The sequence below is a fragment of the Orycteropus afer genome, unplaced genomic scaffold (assembly GCF_000298275.1).
Source record: "Orycteropus afer afer isolate SDZICR_OR568_19922 unplaced genomic scaffold, OryAfe1.0 scaffold00177, whole genome shotgun sequence".
Lineage (NCBI taxonomy): Eukaryota > Metazoa > Chordata > Mammalia > Tubulidentata > Orycteropodidae > Orycteropus > Orycteropus afer.
Genome location: NW_006921764.1, coordinates 6,491,239 through 6,504,401, shown reverse-complemented (window position 1 = coordinate 6,504,401; position 13,163 = coordinate 6,491,239). Strand labels below are relative to the sequence as shown.

The 13,163-nt window shown below is 40.8% G+C and overlaps 1 protein-coding gene across 1 annotated transcript in view; it reads right to left on the bottom strand.

Moving 5' to 3' along the window:
• Positions 1–3,061, bottom strand: part of UTP20 (UTP20 small subunit processome component) — a 134,722-nt gene extending 131,661 nt beyond the window's left edge. Inside the window, exons 1-4 of the mRNA XM_042781824.1 lie at positions 3,017–3,061; positions 1,569–1,649; positions 492–558; positions 250–382 (exon numbers count right to left, since the gene is read on the bottom strand). Coding sequence (XP_042637758.1) covers positions 250–382; positions 492–558; positions 1,569–1,649; positions 3,017–3,061 — 326 coding nt within the window. The remainder of the gene's footprint in view (positions 1–249; positions 383–491; positions 559–1,568; positions 1,650–3,016) is intronic.
• Positions 3,062–13,163: the final 10,102 nt, after the last annotated feature.

Here is a 13,163-nt window from a genome sequence, read left to right as displayed (position 1 = left end):
TCAGAAAGAAGATAGGGCAATCTACTTCCATAGTGATACTGCCTCAGAAACCCAAGAAAGGGTCACTATGAGTCGGGTTCAACTCGACAGTACATAACAACAACAACAATACCAAAGGTAAACAACAACAACAACAATACCAAAGGTAAACTGCTCTGGTTTCTATCTAAGGCACATGCACCAACGAGACACAACTTTTCCTAAAATTCAGACAAATGCTGTCAAGCTCTCTCTCAAGATGTTACTTACTCCAAAAGGGGCTGATAGGCCAAACTGTTCTTAATTTGCAGGTGAGTCTTCAAACTCTGAACTATCTCATTTTGATGATAGACCAACTGGTTGAACGACTGGCATTTGTCAATAACTTCTTTGTAGAATTTCCCTGGGTGAAAAAAGAAAAAGAACAGATTATGTTCTTCCTTCATACCACTATGTCATTGTTTTGAACATGCAAAGTACAAACGATGGGTGAATAAAATAGAGACAAATACCAAAGTGTTCCGTAAGGTTCAATTCTCTCCATTTCAGTAGGCCCTCAAAAAAGTAGGTTTCAACCTCCTGCCAAGACCAAAACAGTCCATTAACTCAAAGAAAAACTAAGATGACAGTCAAAAAAAACTTAAGACGATGATAGTCAAGTTTAAAAATTACTTTTCTTTTTAAAAAAGGTACTAAAAAACTTTAAAAAGCAATGGATGACTTATAAAAACAATGCTCTGTCAATTTGATTGCATCAATTAATTGTCTAAAATCTATATAACAGTCACACCAAGGGAATATATTTTTCTATCTTTTTTACAGTGTTATGCTCAGCAAAATAGGCTATCTTTTTACAATTCCTTCATTCTGTTTGTGAAAATACAAATCGCTACAACTTTTTGGGGCAGTAATATGGCCTTTCTGTCAAGTAATTGTCTAACACAGCACCATCCAACAAAACGTTCTGCAACAAATGGAAATGTTCTATATCCACACTTGTCCAATATGATAGCAACTAGACACATAGAAAGGGAGCTCAGGTAGCATAGTGGCTAAGGCACTTGACTGCTAATCAGAAGGCTGGCGGTTCAAATCCACTAGCCACTCCTCAGAAGGAAGGTTGGGCAATCTACTTCCATAGTGATACTGCCTCGGAAACCCAAGGAGGGGTCGCTATGAGTTGGGTCTGACTTGACAGCACATAACAACAACATCAGACACATAGAAAAGGAGCTCTGTTGGTGCGGAGGTTAAAGTGGTTAAAGGTTGGTAGTTCAAACCCACTAGCCACTTTGTGGGAGAAAGATGAGGCAGTCCGTTTCTGTAAAGATTTACAGCCTTGGAAACCTCTATAATGCAGTTCCTCTCTGTCCTAGATCAATGGCAGTGGGTTTGGTGGTTTAGTGCTTTTGAGCACTTGAATTTTTAATTTAAATCTAATTTGCCACAGGAGGCTACAGTATTGAACAGCACAGGTGTAATACATTTCACACTCAAAAAGAATGGGCTGAAAAACAATTCATTTCTACTAAGAAACTAAACAAATGACTATAAATAATTGAAGATTTGGCTACTATACATTCTCTTACCTCTTCATAGCTTGCAGTCCTATCAATTCGGTGAATGATATCGATATTCACATTCCCTAGTCGTTCAGCAAATGTAAGAAACTGGGGAGAAAAAGCATATCTAAGATATACTGTCATTTATACTTACCCCATCTTGAGGATCTGTCTAAATACTGTACAGTACACGTGTGGGCAATTTTTTTGGATAGCATTGCAAGTTTATAGCTTCAGTCCTCAGCTTTCTTCTGAATACTTCAATAAACATTTTCATCGACTATCACTACAAATTAACAGCATGCTTTGCTTGCTATAGTGATTAATTTCAGACCTGTGTTTTCTATCCATCATAAAATGTATAATTGACTTTTGAAACTCAGACAACAATGATGAATCACATAGGCTAAATGTAAAAAATAAACAGAAAAATACAGAGCCTTAAACAAATGCACTGCATTTCTGTTCAATGAAAATGAATACTTCCATGAATATGTTTGTATTAGCTCTTTTTTTTTTTTTTTATTGTGATTTGGGTGTAGATTTACAGAGCAAATTCACTTTCCACACAGCAGTTCACATGTACTTTGTCTCATGTCATTGACCTCAGTTTACCACAATGCAACGGCTCCCCTCCCACTTCCTCCCCATAGTTACCTCTTCCCAGTGTCCATCCCTCCATACACTCCTTGCCCCCTGAGCTGTCTCCCTGTGCATAAGCTGCCCTTCTTTCTCCCATGATTGTTCTAAGGCGTGTATCTACTTGAGGTAAATGTTTAACTCACATGCCTGTACTCTGTTTGGCTGGAAACCACAGGTGTGGGTTCAATTCCAGACCTGAAGGGCAGCTAGGGGCCATAGTCTCAGTGGTTCCACCAGGCTCTATCGGGCCAGCAAACCTGGTCCCCCTTTTTTTTTTTTTTCTTCCTCCTAATCGTTTTGAGTTTTGTTCCACATTGTTCTCCCTCTCTATCCAGGATCTCCTACATAGATTCTCTTCCTGTATTAGCTCTTTCAGCTCTGTCGTTTCAAATAAAATTTCAGCATTTGGCTGTGGCGAATGCCACATAGATGAACGCCGATGATGTGGCCTCACTAAATCTGCAAAGAAACTATCAAGAAGCAAACACAAAGTGGTGCAGACGCTATTAGCTGGAGATCACTCCCGTCTTTCCGTCGTCCCAGCCACCAATTCAACACTTTCCCTGTAACACTGAATTTAACTCTGAAATGAAGAATGTAATTCCCACGGCGGGCCAGACCACACAGACCCGTCAAGCAAAAGATGATGTGTCTCTTTCCGGCGCCTTATCTACCCCATGTTTACCACACCCTGAGAGTCCAACTTTACTGGAGTCTCGGGCAGATGCTTACGCTAGGCTCAGACCTCCGCAACCTTGGAAGTTGAGCTGAGAGCCAGTCCTAGGGTGAGGCGGCTGGAACCCGCGGCCCCGGACCCAAGTTCCCTAGCTCACCCGGTGCGTGTTCTCGGTCTTGTGGGAAACAGGCTTTGTCTTCATGGCTGCAGAGGGGCAGCGGCCCACGAGGGAGCGGGAAGGGCCGAAGGGATCCAATGACTGTAGGCAGGGGAAAGTGGCTCGCACACTGGCACTCTCTGATCCCCGGGTGCCCAGACTCTTCCTCACGTGCGGCCTGAGACCCTGGGCGCTGCCATGTTGGAAACGGGGAGGAGCCTGAGTGTGTCACGTGGGCGGAAGAAACACAAGGAGCAGGCGCACTCTCCCAGCGAAGCCAACCGGGGGCGTGGAAGGAGAGGTCACGTGGACTGAATATACGTGGTTCTGTAGGTCCTTTTGGGAGCTCTGGTAGTATAGTGGCTAAGGCACTTGACTGCTAACCAGAAGGCTGGCAGTTCAAACCCAATAGCCACTCCCCGGAAGGAAGATGGGGCAATCTACTTCCGTAGTGATACTGCCTTGGAAACCTAAGGAGGGGTAGCTATGAGTCGCGTCTGAAGGCAAACAACAACAGGTTCTTTTACTGCCTTAAATACAGGTTTATAATAAAAATGCCTTTCGTGATTGCTAAGTAACAGTTAATGCCGCTCACTATGTACTCTGCACCGTGCAAAGAAGCTCTTTACATGCACAACTTCACAGTTAAACGCAACTGTACGCTACATAAACACAAATGAGGTAGACGTTAATAAGCCCTTTTGACAAAGGAGGACACCGAGGTTGTGCAGCCGGTGAGTGGGAATCTGGCAAAGGTTAATCTGAGTCCAAATTTTATATTTTCACCCACCACACTCTATATAAAATGGGAAAGTGTGGGGGGAAACCTAAAATTTCACCATTCGTGTACATCCACTTTTTTTTAACATTTTTTATTTTTTACTACGACTAATGCCTATCTATAACATTTTTTAAATGTAATTGTACAATTTTGTAGATAGGTATTTTTTGTTTTCACTTAATATTCATTCAAAGATTCCTTGAAGTCAACTCTGGTTCAGGCACTGTTCTGGACAGAACAAGGCAGACAGTTCTGAACAAGGCAGACAGTAATGGTATTACTAATCATAATTTTCTTTGGGAAAATTTAGTCTAAGGTACTTATATCTTAGATAGCCAAGGAGGGATGTTAAGTAAGCAACTAGATGCACTCAACTTGGAGCTGAAAGCGGTGGTGCAGATTAGAGATGGGGTTTTGGTAGTCATCTCAAGGGTGGGGTATTTAAAGGTATGGAACCGAATGGGATCACTTAGAGGATGATTGATGGAAAGGAAGGTAAAGAAGAGTAGAAGATCCAGAATAAACCCTGGAGAGCTCTAGCATTATGGAGTGTTGTTGTTGTTGTTGTTATGTGCCGTCGAGTCGGCTCCGACTCATAGCGACCCCTCCTTGGGTTTCCGAGGCAGTATCACTAGGGAAGTAGGATTGCCCAACCTTCCTTCCAAGGAGTGGCTGGTGGGTTTGAACCGCCAGCCTTCTAGTTAGCAGTCAAGTGCTTTAGCCACTATGCTACCAGAGCTCCTGCATTATGGAGTAGCTAGGAATATTTATGGGAAAAAGAGCCTGTGAGGTGGAAAGAGATTATTCATGGTGTGCAAGCAGAGCGAAGACAGTGTTGCAAGGGTGAGCAAATGCCAACTGTACTGAAAGCTGTTGTTGTTGTTATGTGCCGTTGAGTCGAACCTGACTCATAGCGACCCCTCCTTGGGTTTCTGAGGCAGTATCACTACAGAAATAGATTGCCCCATCTTCCTTCCGAGGAGTGGCTGGTGAGTTTGAATTGCCAGCCTTCTGGTTGGCAGTCAAGTGCCTTAGCACTACGCTACCAGAACTGAAAGCTAAGAACAAAGAAATAGCTTCTGGATCTAGCCAGAAGAAGTACATTGATGAGCTGTTCTTGTTGCTAGGTACCATCGAGTCAGTTTGACTCATAGTGGCCCTGTGTCCACAGAAAAAAAAACTCTGATTGGTCTTGAACCATCCTCAAATTGCTACATTTGAGCCAATTGTTACAGCCATTGTGCCAAATCTATCTCAATGAGGGTCTTTCTCTTTTTCTTTGACCCCTCTACTTTACTAAGTGTGATGATCTTCTCCAGGACTGGTTCCTCCTGATAAAATGTCAAAAGTACTTGAGAAAAAGTCTTGCCATCCTTGCTTCTGAAGAGCAAAGATGTCTCCTTGAGGACTAAGGTGCGCCTGACACAAACCATGGTATTTTCAATCGCCTCCTATGCATGTGAGAGCTGGACAATGAATAAGGAAGACCGAAGAAGAATTGATGCTTTCGAGCTGTAGTATTGGTGAAGAATGCTGAAAGTACCGTGGACTGCTTAAAAGAACTAATAAATCTGTCCTGGAGGAAGTGCAGCCAGAATGCTCCTTGGAGGTGAGAATGGCCAGACTTCATCTCACCTACTTTGGTCATGTTGTGAGAAGGGACCATTCCCTGGAGAAGGATGTCATGCTTGGTAAGGTGTAGGGTCGACGAAAGAGGGGAAGGCCCTGAACGAGATGGATTGACGTGGTGGCAGCAGTGATGGTCTCAAGTGTAGCAAGAATCATGGAGCTGGTGCAGGACCGGGCAGTGTTTTGTTCTAGGGTCGCTATGAGTCAGAGATGACTTGACAGCACCTAACAACAACAATGATCCTTGCTTCTAAGGTGCATTCTGGCTATACTTCCAAGACAGATTTGTTCATTCTTCTGTCAGTCCATGGTATATTAAGTATTCTTTACCAATACCATGATTCAAAGGCATCAGTTTTTCTTTGGCCTACCTTAATCATTATCCAGCTTTTGCATACATTTGAGGTGATTTAAAATACTAAGGCTTGGGTAAGGCACACCTTAGCTCTCAAAGTCACATTGTTGGTTTATAATACTTTCAAGAGGTTGTTTACAGCAGATTTCCCCAATGCAGTATTTCTTTAGATTTGACTGCTGCTTCCATGGTCAATGATTGTGGATCCAAGTAAAATTAAATCCTTGACAACTTCAATCTTTTCTCTGTTTATCATGATGTTGTAAGGATTGTTGTTTTTCTTTATAGTGAGGTATAATATATACTAAAGGCTGTAGTCTTTGATCTTTATCAGTAGGTGCTTCAAGTAATCTGAAAAGCAAGCCCTCTGAAGAGATGAAAAGCAATCAAGGTTGTGTCATCTGCATATCACAGGTTGTTAATGAGTCTTCCTCTAATCTTGATGCCATGTTCTTCTTCATAAACTCCAGCTTCTCAGATTATTTGCTCAGCATATAGATTGAATAAGTATGGTGAAAGGATACAACCCTGCTGCACATCTTTCCTGATTTTAAACCATGCAGTATCTCCTTGTTCTCTTCGAATGAATGCCTCTTGGTTTATGTACAGGTTCTGCATGAGCACAGTTAAGTGTTCTGGAATTCCCATTCTTCTCAATATTATTCATAATTTTTATGATCCTCACAGTAAAATGCCTTTACACAGTCAATAAAACACAGATGAATGTCTTTCTGGTCTTCTCTCTTTCAGCCAACATCTGTCTAACATCAGCAATGATATCTCTCATTCCACATTGTCTTCTGAATCCAGCTTGAATTTCTGGAAGTTCCCTGTTGATGTACTGCTGCAATCATTTTTGAATAATCCTCAGCAAAACTTTACTTGCTTGAATAAGTGATTGGTCTTGTGAAATTCTGTCATACTATCTCCAGTGTCATTTCTATCACCAAGGCCATATTTTCCAACTATTGATCCTTCTTCTTTGTTTCCATCTTTCACATTCCAATCACCAGAAATTATCAATGCAACTTTCTTTCTTTTTTAAATTATTTTTTCAGTCTCCTTCTCATCCCCTCCCATCCCAGATAACTGTTTCCTTCTATATATAAACTTTTCCTTGACTTTTTACAATAATGAACTAATATTTGTCCTTCTGTGATTGATTTATTTCACTCAGCATAATGTCCTCCAAGTTCATCCACATTATGTGGTGTTTTGCAGATTCTACATTATTCTTCAGGGTTGCATAGTATTTTATTTTGTGTATGTACCATCGTTTGGTTATCCATTCTTCTGTTGATTGACACCTAAGTTGTTTCCATCTTTTTGCTATAGTATATAATGTGGTGATGAACATGGGTGTACATATATCTGTTCTTGTCCTGGCTGTCACTTCTCTAGGATATATACCTACTAATGGAATGGCTGGATCAAATGGTATTTCTCATTCCAACTTTTTAAGGAATCACCATACTGCATTCCACAATGGTTGTATCATTTTACAGTCCCAACAGCAGTGTATGAGAGTCCCAATCTCTCCGCATCCTTGCCAGCATTTGTTATTTTCTGTCTTGTTGAACTTTGTTACTAGTGCTGGGCAAGATGGTATCTCGTTGTTTCAGTTTGTATCTCTAATGACTAATAATCATGAACATTTCTTCATGTGTTTTTTGGCCACCTGAATATCCTCCTTGGTGAAGTGTCTATTCATGTCTTCTGCCCATTTTTAAATTGGATTGTTTAACTTTCTGTTGTTGAGGTGTTGGAGTTTTCTATAAATTTGAGAGGTAAGTTCTTTGTCAAATATGTCATTGCCAAATATTTTTCCTAATCTATAGGTTCTCTTTATCAATACATCTTGATTACATGCTTGATCAATTTGGGACTACAGAGTTGGTAAAAATCTTCCATTCCTTTATCTTTGTTATTAGTGGTTGGTGCATAAATTTGAATAATAGTCATATTTACTGGTCTTTTTGTAGGTGCATGGATATTATCCTATCACTGACAATGTTGTGCTTCAGGATAGATCTTGGATTTCTTTCTGACAATGAATGCAATGCCATTCCTCTTTAAGTTGTTGTTTGTGCCATAGTAGAACACATGATTGTCTGATTCAGAATGACAAATACCAGTCCATTTCAGATCACTAATTCCTAGGATATCGATCTTTATACTATTATAAAAATTATACTATTTATTATTCCGTTTCATTTTTGATGACTTCTAATTTTCCTAGATTCATATTCTGTACATTCCATGTTCCTGTTATTAATGCATGTTTGCAGCTGTTTCTTCTCATTTTTAGTCATGTTCTGTCAGAAAATGAAGGTCCCAAAAGCTATACTCCATTCACATCATTAAGGTCAACTCTACTTTGAGGAGGCAGTTCCACAGCAGCTGTGTTTTGAATGCCTTCCAATTGGAGGGGATCACCTTCTGGCCCTGTATCAGACAATGTTCTGCTGCTATTCATAAGGTTTTTATTATTATTTATATTTTTTGCCATTTTTTTCAGAGGTAGATCACCAGTTCCTACTTCCTAGTCTGTCTTAGTCTGGAAGCTCTGCTGAAACCTGTCCACCGTGGATGACCCTACTGGTATTTGAAATACTGATGGCATAGCTTCCAGTGTTACAGCAACACTCAAGCCATCAAAGTAGGACAAACTGACAAACAAGTGATGAATTAGTGATCTAGATAAGTACAATATTTGTTGCAAAGGGAAAAGGAACCAAACATGTATGGATTGAAGAGGGAATCAGAAGTGAAGTAGTGAAGTATGTTGTTCTTAGCAATTATCAGATCCCAATGTGCATGAGGTGACTATGGGTTTAGGCTGATTCAACTATAGCTAATAACAACATCAAGTAGGTAATAAGGTGCTCATGTAGAAGCAGGAAGAGGGAAAACTGACTTCACAGGTTTTACATTCTTGTCTTTGATTTTAAACATGCTCTTTTGTAGACATCAAGTTGTTGTTGTTATTCAGCCTGCCTTTATTGTTTAATAAAGTGGGTGACTCAGCTTTTTACAGGGAAGCTGGTGAAATTTTCAGTCACTGCTGAAATATTTGCGACACCCCTCCCCACCTGCTGCACCATGCACACACACACACACACATTGCCTTCTATGTTTATTTTGTTTTCCTTCTTCACTTTCATTCACCAATTGCATTTTTGTTACGGACTTTAAATTCCTTATTTTCTTTTAACAGATGTCAGAGGATAACCTAAATTAACCTGCTTTTAACACAATTTAAACATCAACATATTTTTACATGCCTATTTTCAAGATTTCTACCCTTTATTTCTTTCCTTAGCTAGATTGTTGACTTCTTCCTTCAGAAGAACAAGGAGTGTTACACCTTGGATTTATCTCCCCTTCTCCATTTTCCCACCTTCCCCTTTGTTATGTTGGTTTTAGTCTCTCTTGTTACATCTTAGTTGTTGCTCCTTTCAATGTGAGGTGTATACCCCCATTGCTGTTAAGTTGATTCTGACTTGTTGCAGTCCTATAGGACAGAGTAGAACTAGCTCATAGGTTTTCCAAGGCTCTAAGTCTTTACAGAGGCAGACTGCCACGTCTTTCTCCCGTGGAGTGGCTGGTGGGTTCCAACCACTGATGTTTTGGTTAGCAGCCAAGCATATGAGCACTGCACCACCAGGGCTCTTTGAGAGGTGAATAGCATAGAGTATATAAGCATGGACTCTTGCTGGGTTGCCCAGGCTCACATCCTTGCTCTGCCACAGCTGTGTGAGCCTCAGTTGTTGTTAGTTGCCTTTGAGTCAATTCTGACTCATGGCAACCCTAAGTGTTAGAGTAGAACTGCTCCATGGGGTTTTCTTCACTGTCATCTTAATGGAAGCAAATCACCAGGCCTTTTTTCCAGAGTGCCATTGGTGGGTCTGAACTGCCAACCTTTGAGTTAGTATTTGAGTATAAACCTGTTCTGCCACCCAAGGACCTTAGTTTACTCATCTCAAAAAATAGGGGCAAGACTGAGACCCCTCATGGGGTTATTATGAAAAGTCAGTGACCTAATGCATAGATTGTCAAAGAGTGATCACAGACCAGCAACATCAGCATCCTTGGGAACTTAGAAGATTTGCAGATTCTCAGACTTCACCTCAAACCTACTGAATCAGAAAATCCAGAAGTGAAGCCCTGCAAGCTGTGCTTTTACAAGCTCTGCAGCTGATTCTGACACAGAATCAAGTTTTGGAATCACTGGCTTAATGCATGTTAAAGCACTTACAACACTGCCTGCAATATACCTTATGTTATAGAATATGTTTGCTATTATTACTGTTTAATCCTTATCTGAATGTTTGCTATTATTTAATTCTACTACCTAAGGCATTTGACTGCTAACCTAAGGCTGGTGGTTCAAACCCACCAGCTACTCCTCAGAAGTAAGACTGGCCAATCTAATCTAATACAGATAAAGCATTGGAAACCTGAGAAGGGGTCGCTATGAGTTGGGACCAACTTAACAGCAGTGAGTTTGGTTTTTGGTTTTACCCATCCCTATGAGGTAGGTGTTATGATCCTCATTTTAAGTAGGAGAGATCTAAGATGCAGAGAACTGGTAAGTGGTGAAGGGACTTGAATCCTGGTCTTCGAACTTCTAGTTCAGTCCTCTTTCCATGTCCCCACACTGCCCCACATATTATGAGTGTGTGAATTAGGAGGAAGACGCAGAGCTCAGGCAGCTCTAGAGAAGTGCTTGGCTGTTGTGGATTTGAAGGTTCCCTGATATTTGTTCTGAATTCCTTTTGAGATGGCGTCTGGTTTTCCTCTGAAGAATACTTATCCATCATTGTTAGTGTCTGAGGTTCAAGTTAAACACCAGGGATGGCCTGTGTGTTACACTTTATTTCTTTGGCCACAGTGATGGGGTCAGAGATGGGCATATGTCTAAGGTGGGCCAACAGTCCTACCTGGAAATATTTGTTAGAGCTGCGGTGGCACCAACAGTTTGCGCTTGACTACTAACTGAAAGTTTGGCCACTGGAACCCAGTGGTATCACAAAAGGACTTCCTAGTGATCTGCTTTTATAGAGATGACAACCAAGAAAGCCTTTTGGAGCAGTTCTATTCTGTAACACATGGGGTTACCGTGAGTCAGAATTAACTCTATAGCACCAGTTGTTTTTTTTAAATAGTGAAGAAGTGCATCTTTTTCTTGGATTTGGCAAGATGGTAGGAGCTTAAAGCTGTTGTTGGTGGCCAATGTTGTCACCTTATGAAGAAGCCTGTCTGAGAATGAAGCCAATCCAAAGGAAAACAGAACTGAGAGAAAGAAGGTAAAGGATAAGAGGGAAAGGGGAGAAAAAAGAGAAGGTGAAGGAGAAGAACAAAGAAAGAAGAGAATAAATAAGTACTGATTAGCTTCTTTGAGAGCCCCTGAAATCAGTCCTAGGACTTTTCAGTTACTTGAATTCAATAATTCTCCCTCTTGTGCTTAAGCAAACTTGACTTGGAGTTCCATCACTTGCAACCAAAACAATACTAAGTATACTCTCTAGCTAATTAAAAATTTAATTAACAGATCTGTCCTGGAGGAAGTGCACTCGAAATGCTTCTTGGAAGCAAGAATGGCCAGACTTTGTCTCAACTATTTTGGTCATGTTGTCAGAAAGGACTATTCTGTGGAGAAGGATGTCATGCTTGGTAGGGTGGAGGGTCAACAAAAGAGGGGGAGGCCTTCAACGAGATTGACATGGTGGCTGCAATGATGGGCTCAAATGTAGCAGGGATCATGGAGCTGGTGCGAGATCGGGCAGTGTTTCGTTCTGCTGTGCATGGGGGTCGCTATGAGTCGGAAACAACTCGATGGCACCTAACAACAACAACAATTTAAAATTTGTAGTTGCTGATAAATATGACTGGAAACTTCTGCCTTCTTATGAACATGAATATTCATACAGAGTATAAGAATTTAAAGAGTCAAATATTAAATCTTGATGCTAGATGTCAATGTGATGGATTAGAAAGAAGATCAGACCAGGAGTTTGAAAACTTGGGTTCTAATTCTGGAAGATTCATTAGTTGTGTGATTTTGAAAGAAGTAATGCACACATAAGTGCTTTAAAGATTGTATGGTGTGAAGTCAGAGAATTAGTAGAGCTGTTCCCAGAACTTATTACATATACAATGGTAAGCTTTCCATTTCAGGGGAGGGAGGAGAGGACCCTTCTCAGTGTATTATATACTGCTCCTTGATTTGATGACAGAATACCTTTAAAGATACACTTAAAAATGAATCTCCGTTTAACTCCTTCCCACTCCAAATCTGAGGACCTTTGGAAAACATCATGGTCTCCTGTGACGGGATCTAGAAAGACATCTTGCTCTTGAATCTTGGGAGCTCCAAGAAGAAATAGGACCAGAATTTCATTTACTAGAAACCAAGAATGTTGCATCTGTTGTGATCCAAAGTGCATCAGAAAAAGGAGTGCCTCAGATGCCATCTAGAAAACAATTCATTTACTCCCTCAGTGAATATTTGAGTGCCTACTGTGGGTCAGGTACTGATGTAAATGCTGCAGTTATAGCAGTAAACAAGCAAGATCCCTGCCCTCACAGGGCTTAGATTCTAGTGTGGAGAAACAAAGGAAAAAAAACCAAACCTTTAAATATGTAGAAAGTCAGATGGTGAAAGTGCCCTGAGACAAATATAGTTGTGGGTAAAACAAGTAGTTTGTGGCTATTATTGTTGGATGCTGTTGAGTTGATTTTTGACTCGTAGTTACCCCACATGAGAGAGTAGAACTGCCCCCAAAGTATTTCGTAAGCTGTCATCTTTACGGGAGCAGATCTCCAGGTCTTGTTCCTGCAGAGCTGCTGGGTGAATTTGAACCACCAACCTTTTGATTAGTAGCTGAGCACTTAATGTCCTGCCACCAGGCTCCTTATAGAGTGTGACAGAAACCTTTAATTATTCTGTATTATTCGTTCGTTCTTTCATATTTTGGAAAAAGAATCCATATATCTAATTAACAAAAATATATCATAAGCGGGTGGCTATAAAGAACAGAAATGAATTTTCTCACAATGCAGGAGGCTGGATATCTTGAATCCATTGTGTCAGCTCTTGGAGAGGGTCTTTCTTTGTCTATTCCAGCTCCTAGTAGCTGGCAATTCTTGGCATTCCTGGGCTGGTAGATGCATCTGCCATGCGTGTCTGTCTTCATATGTTGTTGTTCCCCGTGTGTGTCTCTGTGTCTGTCCTCTTTTTATTTAAGTCAGTAGTGATTAGGTTTAGGACCCACCTTATACTGTGTGACCTTATTAACATATATACACCCGTATTTCCAAACAGGATCATATTTAGAGGAAAAAGGGGTAGGGATTTCAACACATATCTGGTGTGGGGG